The 21,083-nt window shown below is 35.5% G+C and overlaps 1 protein-coding gene across 1 annotated transcript; it reads right to left on the bottom strand.

Moving 5' to 3' along the window:
• Nucleotides 1-1,723: 1,723 nt before the first annotated feature.
• On the bottom strand, nucleotides 1,724-19,578 carry LOC127802061 (probable receptor-like protein kinase At1g49730). The gene is made up of 7 exons (XM_052337728.1): nucleotides 19,388-19,578; nucleotides 14,633-14,888; nucleotides 5,901-5,953; nucleotides 5,761-5,828; nucleotides 2,476-2,565; nucleotides 2,254-2,323; nucleotides 1,724-2,152 (listed from the first exon to the last, which is right to left on the bottom strand). Exons 1-7 carry the CDS (start codon nucleotides 19,455-19,457, stop codon nucleotides 1,857-1,859), a joined length of 903 nt encoding a protein of 300 aa, XP_052193688.1. The 5' UTR covers nucleotides 19,458-19,578; the 3' UTR covers nucleotides 1,724-1,856.
• Between the last annotated feature and the right edge of the window lie 1,505 nt (nucleotides 19,579-21,083).

The raw sequence follows: 21,083 nt of genomic DNA, 5'->3' as shown, positions 1-21,083 counted from the left end.
ACTAAGTTTATACAGAATTTTTGTGTGCATCCAACCAATATCCATCCATCAATTCACTGATCGCTTGATTATTATTAGAATCGTACTTTTTTTATCCATTTTGTTTTGGGAGGGAGGGTTGGTTAGAAAGTTGCGAGAGACATGAGAGAGAAACAGCAGTAGCAATGGAAGCTGATGAGGCAGGAAACAACACGCAATAATAGCTTCCGTTCTGCTTCTCTAAATAAGATGTCAACGTCAAGAAGGAAGCATCCGAAGAGGACGAGGGAAAGGCACTTGTGTTGTGTAGCCTGCCCTTGGAGTGCAATGTTGTACCGGGTACGTCAATTTTGAGTATTCGAATTCATTCTCTTTCCTATCATTTTCTCTGTCTCTTTTTTTTTTCACCAAATCTCATGACCAAATCTCATGTCGTTGCTGCCTCCCCTCCTCATTGCCCACGCATCAACTATCGCTGCATTCTCTCTCATTGCAATGATCGGCGCGTGGATGGCAAGGAAGCGAGACAACAAGACAACAAGAAAAAAGGGGGAATGCAGTGACGAAAGACAAGGTGAATTTTTGGGAAAAGAAATCTCCAAAATGACTTTTTTACTCCCAAAATGAACGGGTCACGTTACCCCTTAAAAGGGGTACACAAAATTGCACTCCCTTTTTTGTGTACTCATTGCCATTGCCAATAAGTTATATAATAATTATAAAAGTATTGATAATATTTCAAAATCTAGGTGGAACTAAAATCCTCCAATGAATGAGAGTCTATAACTCTCTTCAAAGGATCAGATATTTCCAACAAGGGCAATTAATAAAGGAAAGTTGAAAAAATTTAAGAAGATGAATAGAAATTAATCAAATTAGTACTTTTAACATAAAAGTAGAGCATCGTTTTATTATTTATGTTGGGTTTGTCCAATGTGGGCATGTAAGAGAAGGGGAGAGGGCACACCTCCCCTCTAATTTTGTCATAAATATTATGTTACTCAATGCGAGTAACATAATAATTTCTCATAAAAACATATTATACCTACCCACATAGTATGTGTTTTATGAGATTAGATTAAGTTATCCCAAAATTACTTATATATTCAATGCTTGAAAATCCAATAATATAGGATTAAATAATTCTGAAATTATATTTTATCCCTTATACATGAGATTAACTTATTTCATTGTGCACCCTAGGTTTAACTTATCCCACCATTAGAAGGAACAGTTTGGGCTACAAAAGATGGAACCATTCCTTACCCACCCTCTCTTTTATCTGTTCTCTGATTTTGAATTTTCTTTAATCGCAACCGGACCGGAGAGAAGTTAGGCTTATTTGGAGTGGCCAAAATAGGGAATAAAGTAAAGGGCAGAATGGTAAATTTATTTTCATGAGCAAGATATCATCACCTATCAATCACATGAGATATAATAACGCCAAGTAAAACATGATATAATCTCATCACTGTTTCATCCTATTATTAACTCTATCCCATCACTAATTTATCCCACGTACCAAACGACATGCAAGAACATTAATTTGATAAACAAACTTCCTAACTTAAAAGTGAAAAATACCTCATATGCACGGCCTAATCATAAACACCATATACACAAATTTATAAAGAGAGAATACTAATTTGGCATTTTTCACTTCCTGAAAGTATGTCAATATTTTCCTAGAAAAATATCTCAAGGAGAAAAGGAAAGGAAGAAAATAACGAATAAGGAAAAATACTGAAGAAGAAGCAAGCAACTGAAACATGCCAAATGCATTTTTCATGGGACCTAAGTTTGGTTTAGCCATCAACTCAATTTCTAATGCATATAATACATTAAATATAAACACTACAACAGTCATCAAGAACAATTTATGCTATACCTACATTCTTCTGGAGATACCTGAATACCTGGGGAGTAAAAACTGTTGGCTTATCCGCTGATCTTATGCACATTCTGGCCACAGCTAACAGACCTTTTAGTTCTCTGGAATTGTAATTATCTCCAAGATCTGGATCAAGCATATTATGTATCGATCTTGAAAAACGAGGCTTGGATTCCTGGATCCATTGGATTAAATCGGCACCTCCATCCTCCGAGGACTGACCAGTTATTAGCTCAAGGATCAGCAATCCTAGCTGAAAGACGATATTTGTGGATGTCTGTCCTGTATATTATGCAGCAGGAGAGAAAATGAGCATATAACGATTGGAGTTAAAAAGAATTAATAGGAAATCGTGAACCTAAAGCATAACTATAGAAATTCACCCTTCAAGCATGAAGAGACTGGCATTGTTATGGTATTTCCGCGAGCATTTAGAAGACCGACATCCCAGAGCTGTTGCAAGAGGTATTGTTAATATTTTGGACACATCCAAAAAGATTGATTATGGTGCTTTCTTTTAAGAGAATAACAGAACCTATATTAATATATAACGTTATATGAGCCAAATGCTGGACCCTAAGAAGAGGTTGACTTAAGTATTGTACCTTAGCACTGAATTTGTCATCTAACATGATGGTACTTGAACTGATTGAGACGTGATACATCGGAGGGTCGCAAAAGAAGTGCAAATATTCCTGTAATATACAAATACAAATTGTACCAAGCTGCTCAATTAGTGCGGAATCCCATACAAACAGCAAATGCGGAAGAGAGAAAAGAAAAATCCAGCCCAAATGCAAAGCCATTATTTGGATTGGTAAGAGTCGGACAGAAAAACCTTCATATTTTCTTCTCCACCGTAATATTTTAGTCAATTACACCAAGTGGTCTGCTTTTTGACAGGTTTATGATGCATACCAAGCTGCAATTTTGTACTCCGTTGCCTTCAAGTTAATAAAGATTCTTACGGGAAAATATGGTGTTCACTCATGCTCCATGAATGTTGTTGAGGGTATATACAAAAAAGTTCATCTTTTATCGAACTCCTTAAGTTTTTAGATGAAATAGTGATTTATAATTTAAAATTAGTGGCAAGAGTAGACAAAAGTGTTAAGTTTAAACCTCATTGTTAACCCAATATTTAAATTGTTACATGTGATTGGACTATTGTCTATTCATACAGAGAAGTCTGATTATGCATGAGGGGACATAATGAGAATAAAAATGATAATATAAAAAACAAAATTAACTCTCTATCTAATAACTTAAACTTTTACATAAAATGATGATTAATAATTCAACAAACGTTATGTACCACTCTTGAATTGTGATACAACAATTGTACTGGGAAAAAAAATGCAGCCACGCTAATCAAAAATTGATTTTTGTGGCAGAGGATTATCCTCAAATGGATCCTCTTACAGAAAAAGGCCTACAACAAAACACAGATCGTAGATCACAGGCACAAGTCAACTCTTTATAAATCACAGGTATATATTAAGGCCAACAGCTCTATATTACTGCCTGAAAATAAAAGGTCATGAATCTGACTGATAAAATCAAACGTGACCAAAACATACCAAGTTAACTGCATAATTTGAATTTATTTCTTGGAGAGAAATAAATTCCAGCTGAACCCAGCCATGTTTCCTTGGAGAGAGAGAAGAGAGAGAGAGAGGTACCAGAATTTCCATCTGTATCTTTCCAGATTGTAAAGGTTGACGGACTGGAAACCATGAATTGATTAAAATGAATGCTCAAAACAAACGAAAGCCAGTTCACTGAAACTAGCGATTTGAGATGATGATATCGTCGGATTTAGAGAACCTAGCCAGATGTTACAACGCTCCCTCATCTCTTTCTCTCCTCCCCCCTCTCCCTTGCAGTGGTTGCTGGTGGAGACTCTTCTACTTCCATGCATTGTTGCCGACAATGAATTTATTTCTCTGGTTGGAGCTTTATTTATTTTTTAATTAGAGAGAGATTAGGAGAAGGATAGATTAAATTAAATTTAATTTAGTTTTAATTTATGAGGTTTGTACCTGTTGCAACCTTTCCTCCGGGAGGTAGTTCTTCCACAGAAGGCACCAATCTCAGAAGAAGAGTTCTCACGAGAGAGTAAGTTCTTCTAGAGAATTGTTACCAATCCCTTCTCCCAGGAAAGGATATTCTCTCGAAGAACTGTCCCATGTAGTAAAATCCACCTGATCGAGCATTCTTCTGAGGAAGTCACAGGGAGACCCATCTCCCGCACAAGTTTGACCCACATTGTCTCGCACAACGTGGCTCGCCTATAGTAGGCCATCCTTCCTCCGGGGGACCTTCCCCCCCGCGACAACAGGGTCCTTCTAAGCTTAGCCTTGAGACAACCATGTGTGCCAAGGAGAACAGTGTGTCTTGTGCCCAAAGGAGTCACGTGTTCCCCGTACATGCGTGCCATGTGTCCCAATCACAACGAAGGGTATAAATACCCCTCAACTCTTCGAATTCTAAGCCTTCTCTCCAACCTTTGAACTACCCGTACCCTCACAACTCCTATTCTCCCAAAGAATCCTTCACTTCTCCTGGATGATCTTCACAGCATATTTCACCCGCTCTACTTCATCTGCACAACATCTGCATTTCTACTTCACTATGGCAGCATCTGACTTAAGTACCAGAGTGCCTGCACAGGAGAAATCCCCGTGTGCCTTATAAATGCTTTCTACCTTGCAAACACTGCTCCAGGGTACCTCACAACTCTTCCATACAACAAAGATTCACCCGGACAACTTTCTCCTGGACTACTCTCATCCAATCATTCCCAAGCTCTCCCGGATAGCAGATCGAGCCCTCACAACTGCTGCAGGCTTCTCTCAGACAAGCTTTGTTCCTCTGTCTTGCCTAGCCCTGCTGACTTCTTGCTGAGCTTTCCTAGAAACAAATTTTAATTGTTGTAATCCAACAACAACATTACTAAAAACTAATAAAGGGGTTGTTTGACAAATGACCCAAAACAGGGGTCTGAAAGGAATTGACCCATTTTAATTCTATTCATTCTACTAATACTAATTCATTATGCATGTAATCATACCATAACTTCTGAAGAGCAGGAACCTGTAATAAAGGTAAAATTGCTCTTCATGAGTGTATGTACCTAGGAAATTGTGTCCTAATTCTAAATTTAAGCCTGTGAAAACCAATCTAAGATAAATAGAAGGAAAGCGTTTCTAAGTGCCAAGAGTAGTAGGTCAACCTGCATTACCACTTCATTCTTTTTTTATTTATCAATGAGAAGTCTCAGACCACTTTCACTGCCTTAAATGCTTCAATCATGGTGTTTTCAATTCATTTAGAATAGTGCATCTTCTCATCTTATGTAGAGCTAGATCCCTCTCCGCAAAATATCAATCAGAGTGTTTTCAATCCAGTGATTAAACTGTGTCCTATAGGATAAATAAAGCTTGGACTGGAAGAGAGAACTGGACGAGGGAGCTAATGACCCTTGCTGTTATCATATTCGTTACATGTTTTCCAAGGTTCTGAAGAAACAAAGCAAAGTTTTTTTTTTTTTTTTCCAAATTGGAAATTTTCTGGAATCAAGTGTCAATTATCAGCTGTCAGCTGAATTCCAAATTGTATTTTGGATTCTTGAATAATGGAATATGTTGTCATCCCTATTCATCATGTGTTGAACTAAAAGCTTTCATTCTCTTGTAAATAGAACTTACTGAGTCCTATATCTTGGCATCAGTATTCATGTGCCACATTTATACTTTTCCCCCTATCTTTTCATGGAATTGATCACTACTACAGAAACATACAACAACAAAACAAAAGATCAAAAAAGAAAATCGTGAAGAGGATTGTCATATTTTTTTTATTATGTAATGTTCAGCTTTAGAACTTACCAGAGCAGCCGCCACACCATTGATTATTTGCAGTCTTGTTCTCCAGTTCAAGGGAGTCTTAAGAGGATCTGCCAAAAGACAACTGTTTAACACAAAAATAAAAAGAGGAAAATACACGGAGTATGTGCCCCAACGGTTACCATTTAGATGTTCTTTCAGGCTTCCATTTTCTATGCTTTCAAACACAAGGAACCTGAAAAGAGAAAAATCTACATATATCATTATTACAAGTCTCTCAGAATAAACTAAGGCTTAAAATCTTTAAAAACCTGGGGACTCAAGATACAATGAATATCGTATCAATCTTAAGCAATGGCTGGGTCACAGGAATAATTTTGCAGTACATCACTGAAAATGCTTCTAGGCATCTCAACTTTCACCATATGCTCTCTCTTTTAGTTATGAAGCTGATTCTAAATCACAAATCAAAAACTGAACTTATCATCTGCACAAAAAATTACCTATGTTCTTTTACTACATTTGGAGTTTGTCGGTATTTGTCTGATTACATTTATGTATTAAGATCTCATAATAGTTTTGTAAAATTATCCCAAAAGACTTCAGACGTGATTCATAGTAGGATATTTACTGTCTAGTTAAAAGCTGGAAGCTTAATAACAAAAACTGTTACTTTCACAAACAAACTGAATAAATATAAATGTTAAAGATGATGCATCACATGCATGCCTATTGATTAAAACTCTATGGATTCACAAAGCCCTATTGATAAAATATTCTGTCATAAAGTTAATGTATGGAAGCTTTGGAGCTGACTACATACAACGAATGTAATGCAGAAGGAGAGGCTGCAGTTTGTTACTTAAGTATTGGAGTAAATAAAAAGCAATCCAAGTGCATAGTGCACCATGGAAACACTTAAAACTTCATATTGGAGATGAACAGAAACCTTTATACTTGGACAAAGTAGATAGGCTAGATAAACAGGTTATAGCGTGATAAGGAACTTTGAAGTACAAGATAATCAGTTCTCTCTCCATCATAATGCCTGATCAAAATTCACAAATTATAATAATCTACCCATCCCATTTGAACAAAATCTGTTAAAATGTCACATATGAACAGAAGCCAAGAATTTTTCATAAGCATTTGTTTGCTAAAAAAGAATTGAGTTATTGTGTAGATGTCCAGATCCCAAATCATCTATTTTAGGTTATAAGTAATTAGGGTACTCAATTAAGGGAATCACAGCTTGGAGGAGATTTTCGATTTTAAATTGTTTCCTTTTTTATTTGATTGCTGATTCTTAGGATAATCACAATCTGTTAGAGATGTGATTGAGGATTCCCTTGTGTATATAAATGTACCAATCATGTACAGCAAGAGTGTGAATAAGATTTCAGTTTTACCACATGGTATTAGAGCCATAATCATCGGTTCTTCATGTCTCTGTCGTCTTCGGCCATAATCACTAGTGACCCATCCGAGATTGAGCAGATCCTCGGTCAAGAGGTTCCCTCTACTTCACTGTAATGCCAGTTGCAACGTCTTTGGTCTCATTCCCCGTCCCTATATCTGTTGTCCATCACCATCATCTGAACCTGAGCCTCGTTTGTGCCAACCTAGCCTTCGTCCAGGACAACTATGGCTACCGAGAAGGGTTCCTCATCGGTGAATGTCATCCTGAGTCATACAGGAGCCGTCGATAGCTCCTCATTCACCATCACCAGCCATAAGTTGAGTGGTCACAATTACCTCTAGTGGTCGCAATTGGTCCAAATCTTTATCTTAGAGAAAGGGCGAGATGAATACCTCACCAGCGAAGCTGTGCAACCCAAGAAGGAGGATCGGAAATATCGATCTTGGAAGACAGAAGGCAATCTCATTATGTCATGGCTTCTTAACTCCATGACAAATGAAATTGGCAAGAACTTCCTCCCGTATGATACGGCTGCAGAAATTTGGACTGCTGCAAAGGAGGCCTATTCTCATGTGGAAAACACATCAGAATTGTTCAAGATAGAGTGCATCCTCGATGACCAGCAGCAAGGAGATCTGACCGTCACTTAGTATTTTAACATTTTGACTCGTCACTAACAGCAGTTGGATATGTTCACTACACACCAGTGGCAGTGTCCGGAAGATGATCAATACTACAGGAAGATTATTGAACAGCAGTGGCTGCACAAATTCTTGATCGGTTTAAACAAGAACTTGGATGATGTTCGGGGCAGAATCTTATCTACAAGACCCACTCTAAGTCTCCGAGAAGCCTTTGCCAAGGTCAGACGTGAAGAAAGTCGAAAGAAGGTTATGCTAGGAACTCAGGATCCTTCTCATGAAGCTGCTGCACTTGCTGCCCGTGGTAACCACCCATCATCAAATCACAGCAAACAGAAGCAGGAATGGCCAAAATGTGAGTTCTGTCACAAACTTGACCATACCAAGGATAAATGCTGGGATTTACATGGGAAACCAGCAGATATGAAACCTTCAAACTGAAGGGAAAGTAGAGGGAACGTGGCCAATTCAGAGGAACAGAATACCTCCCCTGAACTAGCACTTTTCAGCAGAGAACAATTGGAGTTCCTGCAGCAGATTTTTGGGCAGTCCCAAAGCAGTACATCCTCCTCCATCATTGCAGCCGGCACAACAGCTCTCTAATATCCTTCATGCTTTCAGTGTTAAAAGCAATCTTTCAAATGTATGGATTATAGACTCGGGGGCCTCAGATCATATAACCAGAAATTCACGGCTATTCTCTCAAATCTGCCCTTCTAAAGAAAGATGGACTGTTCGAATTGCTGATGGCACTCAATCCCAAGTAGCCGGTGTGGGAACACTGAAGTTAACTGAAACTTTTCATCTACAATCTGTCTTATTTGTTCCCGATTTGGACTGCAACTTATTATCTGTCAGCAAAATCTCTCAGGACTCTAACTGCATCACTAAGGTTTCCAAAAAAACTGTGTGAATTTCAGGATTTGGATACGAGAAGGACAATTGGCAGTGCTAGGCAGTACTCAGGGTTATACCTTCTCTCAAGCACTCACTCTCTTCATGGCCAAAATCTGCATGTTGGTAATTTAAGTTGTAGCAGTACCTCTTTTAATGTTTCTATTCCCAGCTCTAATAATCAGGCCATGCTTTGGCATTTTCGATTAGGCCATCCGAATTTTACAGATCTTGAGAAATTGTTCCCATTGTTATTCAAGAATAAAAATTCCAGTTTACTCCAATGTGAAGTGTGTCAATTATCAAAACATACTCACAGTTCCTTTTGACCTCAACCATATAAACCATCCCATCCGTTTGCCAAGTTTCATAGTGACATATGGGGACCCTCTCGGACAAGACATGTTTTGGGATTTTGTTGGTTTGTGTCTTTCATTGATAACCACACTCGCTTAACTTGGGTATTTCTTCTAAAAGAAAAATCTGAGGTTGCTCAAGTTTTTAGAAATTTGAACACCATGATTCAATCTCAGTTTCATACCAAAATCCAAATTTTGAGAACCGACAATGCCAAGGACTATTTCAAATTTGTCTTGGGGGATTATCTTTTATAACAAGGGATTATTCATCAAAGTTTTTGTGCCGATACTGCTCAGCAAAATAGCAAAATGGTATTGCTGAACGGAAAAATCATCACCTCTTGGAAGTCGCTCGATCACTCATGTTTTCCACTAATATTCCAGCACATTTTTGGGGGGATGCCATTACTCACAGCTACCTAACTCATTAATCAGATGCCTTCTTGGGTCCTTCAGTTCCAAACTCCTCTCCAAGCCCTCCTTGTGACCTATCCCCAGCCTCGATTTGTGTCCACTATTCCTCTGAAAGTGTTCAGATGCTTGGTATTTGTCCATCTTCATTCTCATAATCATGACAAGTTTGATCCTCGGGCCCTTAAGTGTATTTTCTTGGGCTACTCTCCTAACCAGAAAGGATATAAGTGCTTTTCTCCTTCAACAAGCAAATACTATCACTCAATGGACATCACTTTCTTTGAACATCATCCATTTTATCCAAATCCTACCATTCAGGAGGAGAGTGACTTTACCAAGGAATGTCAGTCTTGGGATGCTCTGAACTTTTTTGCTCCACCTCCTTTGATGTCTCTCAACACTACCGATACTCCTCAATTTGGGTCTCATCCTCAATCTGAACCTCACTCTTCATCTAATCCTAACGACGATCACTTACCAACAAATACAGAACTTTGTGTCTACTCCAGGAGAGGAAGTGCTCGAGATCAAGAAGAACATCAATCACTGACCAAACTTGAACAACTGTCCAAACCAGATTCAATGAATGAGGATAACACCATTCTTTACAATTCACTTAGTGAGGCACCTGAGAATGATCTGGATTGGCCTATTACTCTCAGAAAGGGAGTAAGATCATGTACAGTGCACCCTCTTCATAATTACATTTCATATAAGGGTCTCTCATCAAAATTCTGAGCATTTGTTACCAGTTTGGATATAGTCTAGGTTCCCACCAACATCCAAGAGGCACTGGCAGATCCCTCATGGAGGACAACAGTTTTAGATGAGATACGTGCCATAGAGAAGAACCAGCCATGGGAGATCACTAATCTGCCTTCAGGGAAAAATCTGGTTGGATGCAAATGGATCCTCACTGTGAAGCATAAGGAAGATGGAAGTATTGATAGGTACAAAGCCCGTCTTGTTGCAAAAGGTTATACTTAGTCTTATGGTGTAGACTACCAAGAAACTTTTGCACTAGTTGCCAAACTCAATACATTCGGGTTCTCCTATCTCTAGCAACAAACCTAGATTGGCCACTAGTTCAACTTGATGTGAAGAATGCGTTTCTAAATGGTGACTTAGAAGAAGAGGTGTACATGAAGATTCCCTCGGGGTTTGAGACTCAGACTACGAAGAATCGAGTATGCAAGTTGAAAAGATCTCTATATGGTCTTAAGCAGTCACCAAGGGCATGGTTTGACAGGTTCACAAGAGTGGTCAAGTCTCATGGTTACTCTCAATGTCAAATCGATCATACTCTATTCGCGAAGAGGTCGTCAGAAGGTAAAATATCTATCCTGATTGTATATGTTGATGACATCATTGTCACATGTGATTTCATAGAGGAAATGGATGGTCTAAAGAAAGTCCTTGCCAAAGAGTTTGAGATCAAAGATTTAGGAAATCTTTGATATTTCCTAAGAATGGAGGTGGCAAGATTTAGTGGAATCTCTATGTCTTAGAGAAAATACGTTCTAGACCTACTAAAGGAATGTGGGATGCTTGTGTGTAAACCTACTGATACCCCAGTGGAAGCCACCACCAAGCTTAGAAGGGGAGAGAAGGGTACTCTAGTTGATAAGGGATGAAATCAAAAGTTAGTTAGAAAACTCATATATCTTTCTCACACCACACCAAATATTGGTTTCGCAGTTAGTGTGGTGAGCCACTTCATGAGTGATCCAAGGGAAGACCATATGGAGGTAATCTACAGAGTCTTGAGATATTTAAAACTAACTCCAAGGAAATGTCTCTTCTTCAAGAAAGGTTCAAGTCAAGGGGTGGAAATCTACAGTGATGCAGATTGGACTGGTTTAGTCACAGATCGAAGGTCTACTTTCGGAGACTGCACCTATGTATAGGATAACCTTGGTACTTGGAGAAGCAAGAAACAATCAGTGGTCTCTAGGAGCAGTGCAAAAGCAGAATTTCGCGCCATGGCTCATGGCATTTGTGAAGGGATGTGGAAAAAGAGATTACTCGATGAACTGGGAGTCAAGATCGAGGGACCAATGAAACTCTCTTGTGGCAAATTATAAAGAGATTACTCAACGAACTTGGAGTCAATATCGAGGGACCAATGAAACTCTTTTGTGACAATCAATCTGCCATCAGCATTGCCAAGAACCCTGTACATCATGGCAGGACTAAGCATGTGAAAATTGATCGTCACTTCATCAAGGAGAAAATTGAAGGGAATGTTATCAATCTAATCTATACTCCAAGGTAGCGTTTGTTAAAATGAACAAGATAAGGGAGTATCAAGATAAGGTTGGAATGCTTTCCAGACCAAGATATGGAATGGTCAAGATAAGACTGGGAAGAATTCCAAGATTTCTATCAGACTATTTGTTAAGTTTTTGAAATCCATTGAGAATTGTATTTTTTTTTCATATGTTTGTTAAATGCATATGATAAACTCCGAGATACGGGTTTTTTTTATCAAAATATCCCTATTACCAAATTCATAAACTGCAAGTTAACATTAACAAGAAATTTATGATTAAAATAGTGCTTTATGATTAATGTGAATTATCAAAAAATAAAAATTAAAAATAGTGTTTATTTTTCTAAATCCATGTTCAAAAATAGATTCTAAAAAGACTAGAAAGTAGAAATAATTATTGGTGGAATTACAATAATTCCAATTAGATAATTAAAAATTGCCAAAACATATTTTCATAACAGATAATAAAATATAAAATTGAATAAAATAATTTAAAAAATCGGTGAAAGGAATTTGTATTAGATAATAAAAAATATACATAGAGAGAGAAATTTAAATTTTAAAAATCAGTGAAAGCAATAATGTCATTTAAATTTTAAAAATTGCCGAAACATATGGTAATTTAAAAATATATTAAATGACATTAATTATCCTACAAAGGGCATATGAATAATTTAGACTTATTTGTAAAATATTAGATAAATTTATCTGGAGGGGGAGGCCAGATACTCCAAATAAATTTATTTGTAAAAAGTCAGATAAGAAGTTACGTGAGGGTTTTTCCAAGAAAGCTCAGATAAGTTTTAACAAACACTTTGGAAAGAATAAACATCTGGAATGTTTCCCATATTTGACATTTTCCACCCTATCTTGGTTAACAAACACTACCCAACAAGACTGCAAGTTGTTGATATCCTAACTAAAGCTTTGCCTTGAAAATGCTTCAAAGACCTAAGTTCCAAGCTTGGGATGATTAATATCTTCGCCCCAGCTTGAGGGGGAGTGTAGATGTCCGGATCCCAAATCATCTATTTTAGGTTATAAGTAATTAGGATACTCAATTAAGGAAATCACAGCTAGGAGTTTTAAATTGTTTCCTTTTTTATTTGATTGCTGATTCTTAGGATAATCACAATCTGTTAGAGATGTGACTGAGGATTGGCTTGTGTATATAAATATACCAATCATGTACAGCAAGGGTGTGAACAAGATTTCAGTTCTACCACATATTGTTTAACTGGAATGGTGAGTAAAAGATTTAAAAAATGTTCAGAACTTGTTGATGATGACTGCAACATCAAAAAGGTATAAGATCTAATCAGAAAAATTTAATCATTACCTGAACTTGATGAGGTCAATATGTTTTTTATATATTAAACGAAAATTAGACAAAGGATTATTATCAGCTTCCCTCAGATTAATAGGATGTTATTGATCATGAAGGCAAAATGAAATACATGTCTATGCATAAGGTTGCCATGGACTCCCTTCCAGTCAGCAATTGCCTGGAAGTGGAAGTTCAGTTGTCCCACCTTCATGTGTTTACATGGTCTCTATCAACTCTGACTATGCCTTGGACTTCCCCTTCTCAAATATTTACCTATAAAAAAGATAAAGAAAGAAAGAAAGAAGGTATCTGCTGCTACCGGGAAAAACTCCATCCCGTAATGCTTTCGGGGGCAGATATCCTAAACTAGCATGGGCAGATATCGGTTATAGAAATTGCTTTGCTTTCCTTCCATTTGTATTATGTCTTTCTTTTACAATAAGTCCTTTCATATTGTGCAAAACATCTAAAAAAAATAATTACTTTGGTTAAATAATCAATTGTGAGGTTTTTGCTCATGCAGTTGAATTCTCTAATAAGTGAATTTGAAAATGTTCAGAATTTTCCCATATTTAAAACCTTTTTACTTTAAGTCTATCACGTGCCTAGTCCATTCCTTCAATGAAGTGCTATATATACTAACAAAAGGAAGAACTAGAGTCAACTCAATGTCACTACAAAACACAGAGAAACTCCTTAAACCTTATGAGTGTAAGCCAAAAGCCTATTTTATTTCTTTCATTTTGCTTCCTTTTCCCTAACTAGGGTCTTGCCATGAATGCAAAATGTTTTTAAAAGAAAAAAGTTAAAATATTTAAAAATTGCATAGTTATTAGGTCTGCAGGAACAATTAACATCCTCCAACAGATGGGTACACAAAAAAGGATACATAACCAAGGGTAGTCCTGTGGACACATGAACCAGAAAACCTAGCAAATTAAACTCGATCAGGTTTCATGACATCTGTAAGCTGTACGAGCCAGCTAGCTTTGCCTCTGGGTGACAAATAATTATAGAGCATTAAATAAAGCAATATTAAAGGTTTTTAGAATGATATTCCAATAATAAAAGCAATTTCATCCAACCTAAGGGCAACAATGAACACAATTGGGCATTCTCCAAGATTCATGAAGAATCATTATTTGTCCTTTCTTGAGGTTAGTTCTTTGCAATATCCACAAATCTGCAGAAATTCAGATTCACTACCTCCAAATTGTGGAGGTAAGTTAATCACAAATATGTTGGTATCTGCAACCTGAGGTCCTGAGGCCCAAAACTGTGTCTGCCTCTCACTTCAAAAATACCCTAAATAGGAGCTTGCCCAAGTAAACTTGTGAAATTTGTTAAAGAAAAATAAGGAATCAAAACTCTCGTTTAGTGTAGGGACTACACAATCCTGCATACATTCAGATTCCCAACCACCAAATTTGGGCTAAGTAAATCATGAAATATTTCCTGTTGCCGCCAATCTGAGGCCCAAGTCCCTCCCTGTCTCTCTCCCTCTCTAAATGTCCTAAATAAATAGGAAACTGTCCCGAGGACAAATGAAAATTGTGACAAAGATTAAGCAAGAATTAGGAGTCAAACCTCTTACGTCCTTCAGAAAACCCACTGAGTGAAACAATGTGGCGGTGATGCAAGCTCCCCAAGAGTTTGATTTCTCTGTAGAAGGCATCTTTTTCTTCATCAAAATCTTTTATTTCTTTTACTAGGGCAGCAGCACCATCTTGGAATTGGGCTTTATATGCAGCCCCATTTGAAGAATTTTCAATAATCCTTCGGAAACCATCTGTAGCCCTCTTTATGTCATTGTATTTGAATCGCTTCACAAATGATATCGTAACTGAAATAGTTTCAATATAAAGATCCCAAAAAAGAGAGGTTAATTGAATTATATAGCAATTTTTGAAAAATATCTATAACTTAATCATAAAAGTAAATGACTAACACTGAGGCCAAGAAGCAGCAAGAAGATAATGTTCAGAAATAAAACAAATTACTTGGCTTGAAATATTTTTCCTATGATTCTACGTTTGAATAAATTGGACTGAAGAGAATAAGGACAATTTTGTAAGAATTAGAGGGGTTGTTACAAGAAATACCTAGAGAAGAGAAGATTATTATAGGAGGAGACTCAAATAGTCACATGGACAGAGAAGTGAATGAGGAAAGAGATGTGGATGGAGGTTATGGCTAAGAAGAAAGAAAGAATGAGAGAAACTATTTTCAATTTTTCTACAACATATGATCCCAACATAGCTAAAAGTGAGATTAATATTAGATCACATAAATGGTCTCTCAACTACCTGAACACTACTTTCTTATTAGATAAAAGGATTGCTCATATTGTAAGTGTTAACCTCGAGGGTACAATCAGTGATTTTTTATGATAACAAAAACAATCTTTATTAAACAAATGATCTTTTGAAAAATTATTTCAAATGCTTTTAATCCTATATCAAAAAGAGACAAATATTTTGAGTATTCCTTGTGTTTTGGTAAATCCAAATGCTTAAAACAATCATACTTTTTCACCAAAAATGATCCTCAAAAGAAGTGAATCTTAAAATTTATCAAATTAACTGAAGTTTGGTTGACCAATGTTCTGTTCTAGTTGACCAAAGATGTCCATAAACTACCTTTTCCAAAGATAACTGGTTTGGTTGACCACAGTCAGAGTTTAATTGACCACTGTGTCACAAAATGCCTGAACATTTTTCATCTAAAGTTTGGTGGACCAAAGTTTCAATTTAGTCAACCAAAGTTGAGCAGTAAGCCTTTTTGTTTGGGAACAACTCAAGTTTAGTCGACCAAAGTCTTCCAGAATGTTTTAAACACCTTTTAGGAAGCCACATTAGTCGACCAAAGTCCATCTACAAACTCAAGAATCCTTTTGGATTAGATGTTTCTTTCTCATTCAAGCTAAATCATATCAAACCTATAATTCATTCTTTTTATTCTATGAATCATTCTCTTGCAAAAACAAATTAAACAAAATTTTTCCTCTTTTGGTTAGTCAAACAAACCTGTATTTTTCCTAGCTAATGTCAGGACCCAACGGTTGGTTAGGAATGGTTAGAGGGTTTAAATGGTTGTAAGGGGAAGTTGTAACCATAGTTGATAGTGTAACAAATAACAAGAGGTTGTTAGCTACAGTTGTATAGTTGTAACAGTAGGCTGTAACTGGGGTTAAACGGTTGGGAATAACTGTCAAGGAGGATGGGCCTATATAAAGGGGCTTTCCCTCTCCATAAGGGATATCAATGAATTCATAGTAAACGTTTCATTTCTTTTCCTATCTCTCAGTTCTCTCCCAAATCTCTCTGTTCATTCTTCTCTCCCGTATCTTTCCTCTCTTTCTCTCTTCTTTCCTACCCTAATTTCCCTCCCTCAAGAAGAATTCTCTACTGTCAGGGCCGAGAGCCTGACAGCTAACTGTGCCTTTCATCAAGATGTTTTTTGACAGACAATAGATCTGAAATTTCCCCTTTGATGTCTAGTATTAATTATTTTTGATCTGGTTCAATACCTTCTTGTTGACCTAATATACAATAAAAAAGATTTGATTTCTTGTAAAGCTATTTTCTGTGCAAAGCTGACACTCTTTCAGGTTGAAAAAGACATTGGAAGATTTCAAATTTGAAAATTTTCAAGCTCTCAAATTCTCCAATGGTTAGTAGCTATTGAGGCTCTTTAAATAGGTCAAACATAGCAAGCATTCATTCACTTATCAACTTTCAGATTTGGTCATTCAAAGAAGAAGGTGTTCAAGGTGGTCAAGCATTCCTTTGAGTTGTACTATTGCTGTTCCAACCTTTATCTTTGATGTTTAAAGGGCTGTACATCATTGATTATTGTTGTATTTGACTCGCTTGTGTATGAGGAGATCTCACATTGTTTGTGATGGATTTGACTTACTACAAGAGTGTTCTTGTTAGCAGGGGGACTGTATCGAGGTTCTAGCTCCTAAATAAAAGCTGTAAGTCATTGATTATTGTTGTATTTGACTCACCTGTGTATGAGGAGATCTCGCATTGTTTGTGACGAATTTGACTTGCTACAAGAGTGTTCTTGTTAGCAAGGGAATTGTATTGAGGTTCTAGCTCCTAAATAAAAGCTATAGATTGCATCAAGGTTCTAGCTCTTGAATAAAAGCGAGGGTTGTTATTTGTTTCATATTGAAAACTTTAAGTTTTAGCTTGAAGAGAGATGACATAGGCTCTTAAAGTCAAGTCTCTATAAATGTGTGTTTGTGCTTGATTAAGTTCATACCTGTCCATCTATACCCATCAGCAAAACACACTTAAAATTAAACTCATTAAAGAAAATAGTTTGGTAAAAAATTTGAAATTTTTCATAACAATTCACCCCCCAACCCTCTTGGGTTATTTTTCTGGGCAACAGTAAGGATTGTAAAATTACACCAAGACAGTGTTTAACCACTCACCATGGGCTTATGGTTTTGACATCCAAGCCAAAAAATGGAGGAGGGGAAGGATGATAAAAAAAAAAAAAGCCCAAGAATTGCATGGTGGGATTTAAAAAGTGAATAACAGGTTAACAGAAAAAGTGGTAGAGGAAGAAGAGATTGAATTGTGAAAGGTGAGGCTAATACAATGTTGATTGTGATGGCTACAACTATATGAAACACAACAAAATTGTTCTTGGAGACTTGAAGGTAAAAGTCCCCAAACCAGAAAGAGTCATGGTGGTGGAGTGAAGAGGTAAAAGAAAAAATAAGAACCAAAAGAGCTTGCTACAAGATTGTACATACATTCTGTAGTAAAAAAATAAATAAATAAACAAAGATGTATAGTTTGGAAGGAAAAAAATAAGCAAAGAAGGAAATTAATGAAGGTAAAATAACATATTAGAATACAAAAGCTTCAAGTTGAAAAATTAGATACATGGAACATGAGTTTAGTAAAAATATAAGCGTGAATGGTGCTGTGGTGAGACATGAAAATCATGTTATTCCTAAAAAATATGAGTTTAGATAATTTATATTAATTGCTCAAAAATAAAGGGAGACCATTGACAATGATACCCATTAAATAAAGGCAAGATAGTTAAAGTAGTGAAATGATCCAATATTTTATGCAAACGTAAAATCTCTTTAAAGTTAAAAGGGAAGTATTAACAAATAGTTATAAGACCATCTTTATTGTATGACTTAAAATGTTGGGTAATTAAGTACTAACATGTGTAAAATATAAATGTAAATGAGATAAAAATGTTATAGATGCATGGCCATTCAAGAAAAAAAGAATTAGAAATGAGATTATTTGTACTAAGGTTGGGGTGATGCTTATTGAAGATAAGATGCGTGAGATGTGATTAAAATGATTTGAATATGTGAGAAAAAAAACCAATAGATGCACTTGTGAGTGAATAAATAAAATGGAAGAAATTTGTAACAAAAGAGGTAAAGGAAAAAAGCTTCGTAGAGAAGACTTACACATGATATGGGATATAATATCCTTAAAGAAGATATGGCTATGGATAGAGATGATAGGAGAGTTATAATTCACATAATTGACTCCACCTAGTGGGATTGAGGCTTGGAATGTTGATGAAGAAGAAGATCAAGTTTCAGTAAGTAACATATCGCATATATATTACCTTTTTATGTAGGTCAAAAGGACAAAATAGAAGGAAAACTAATAACAGCCTCCCAAGAGAGAGAGAGAGAGAGAGAGAGATTACAAATAAGAAAGTACTCATATTATTATTGAAGAGACATCTTCTTATTAGCTAGTTAGGTCTGCTGGTGTTGATGGCCAAAGAGGTCTTAGTTTTAGAATTACAAGTTCATTCAGAGGTCAACTCTACAAAAGGAAAATTTTCTCAGACATTGCATAGATAATTTAACCACCAAATGCAAAACCATAGGTATATTAACAGACGTTACAGAAACATTAAGTATATTTTCTCAGTATGAGAGTTTAAATTTTCCATTTCCAATTCTTTTTTTTTTTTAATGTAAAAACAAGCAAATCCCCGTCCTACTTTCACTTCCTTACTGGTCCACTGATTGCTTCAGTGACTAATTCAGAATTTTAACACACCTTCCGGGACCAATTCCAGATTTAGTCGAATTCATCATGCAAGAGTAGACTAATTTACAGTGAATTGAAATATGATCATGAACTTGAATTAAAACGCACGGAAGATATCCATTATCCAGAACTCAAATCACATTATAGTCACTAAACTCAAACAAAAAAGCGGAAAACAAGTTCACGAAAAAATTGAGCAAGTATTAAGGTTAGAACCACTAATTGGCGACCAGATCAGAACGACGTTACAGCAAAAGGAGTTAAGATTAAGGCAGAGGCGTACCAGGGCGAGATCGGCGGAGGTGGAGCCAAGCAAGGAGAAGAAGCTTGATCTTCAGCAACAGAGGATCCATTTTCTTGTCAGTTCAGAATCCAGACAATTGCTGCGGTGGTTGCAGCCGCACCGTAATTTCTCCATGGCTTCGCCTTTATAGAAAGTCGAATTTCGGAACCTCTCCCCCCCCCCCCCCCCCCCCCACCTTTCACTGCTCTTTGGTCGGTAAAAAGAGGAAAAAGGAAGGAATTTATACACCCATTCGATTTCTCTTCGTATACATCTGCACAAAGGGAGTGGGGTCAAATGGGTCATTTAGGAATGGTAGTTGGCCGCCACCTATGCGTGCCTAAAGGTGAAGCGACTTCAGTGACGAAACTGAATTCGAACGTGCTGGGCTAAACAATTTTTTTACGATGCCGTGTGGTGTTATTTTATAGTTTTAAATGGTAGTATTCTTATATGAAATATTTAAAATATTTTTATATTATTTATGACTTAGAATTAAATAGTATTATTTTTATTTAAATTGAGAATTTTTAAAAATAATAATATTTTTAATTTTTTTCAAAATACATTGATCATAAACTATTTCTCAAATATTATTAAATTTTTTATAAGAATATAAAATTATTGATAAAATTAGATTAGTGAATCTTAAATGATTTTATTGTTTAGCCTATATTCAATATAAGTTGAAATAGAATATTAGATCTGTAATTAACTTAATTATAAGAATTTGAAAAAAATAAAAAAGAGTAGATGAAAGGAGTTTGGAATAAGTCAAAAGAGTTGATTATAATCAATATATCAATAAAGTTAAAGATGATTGGGTTAAAAATTAGAATTCTTAATTGAATAATTTTATTTATATATTAATTTTATTAAACATACAATTCAATATAATCAATTTTTTAATAATTAAATATTTAATTTGATCTAAAATTGAGCAAATGCGAACCCACTATTACCAAATTTTAGAAATTCAAGTTATAATTTAAAACTCAAACAAATATATATATATATATATATGTTTAGAACCCGGCAATTGCCAAATTCAGTAATATAGTTTAGAATTAGTTTTTTTTTAAATATATTTTTGTAATTTAAAACTATATTTTGTACAATTTATAATATACGCTTAATATATTTTTAAATATATATATGTTTTAGCTTAAAACTTTTTATGTATAAATAGTTTAGAGAGGGAGTGAAAAGAAGGGAAATAATTAAAAGAGAAATGGTTATTTAATATTATTTTTAACAATAAGTGTAATTTCTATTGTTTTTAAAATGTAAAATATATTTTGCTTTCAAGTCAAATTTCAATGATGATAATTATAATTTATTTTATATTTACAGAGAATATTACTTGAACACTCATGCTTGACATTTGTAATTATATCCTACATTAATATCTTATATATTTATATTGATATGACACATAATATAAAATATTACAAATGTTAAATTTAAATATTTAAATAACATTTTAATATATTAAAATATACTAATTATGTTTGACTCCCCAATTGATATTTTGTGAATGTTTTTCTTTTTAATATAAATGTTGATTTGAGATTATACAAATCTAGATTTGTACTCTAAAATTGACTTTAAATTTATATTTGAGAAAAGACTCATTTAATTTGGACAAGTTGAGTCAAAACTCTTAAGCTACATTCACTCCTTTTTAATTTTTAAT

This window comes from Diospyros lotus, chromosome 1, assembly GCF_014633365.1.
Source record: "Diospyros lotus cultivar Yz01 chromosome 1, ASM1463336v1, whole genome shotgun sequence".
Lineage (NCBI taxonomy): Eukaryota > Viridiplantae > Streptophyta > Magnoliopsida > Ericales > Ebenaceae > Diospyros > Diospyros lotus.
The sequence above is the reverse complement of the archived record's forward strand: the minus strand, read 5'-3'. Positions and strand labels throughout refer to the sequence as shown.

Excerpts from the sequence above, each read along its gene's own strand:
- LOC127802061 (XM_052337728.1), bottom strand. The coding sequence starts at position 19,457 with ATGGATCCTCTGTTGCTGAAGATCAAGCTTCTTCTCCTTGCTTGGCTC. Across the intron at positions 14,889-19,387 it reads CCTCCGCCGATCTCGCCCTG|TTACGATATCATTTGTGAAG; the intron begins GTACGCCTCTGC and ends AAACTATTTCAG. Across the intron at positions 2,153-2,253 it reads AGTCTCTTCATGCTTGAAGG|GACAGACATCCACAAATATC; the intron begins GTGAATTTCTAT and ends CATAATATACAG.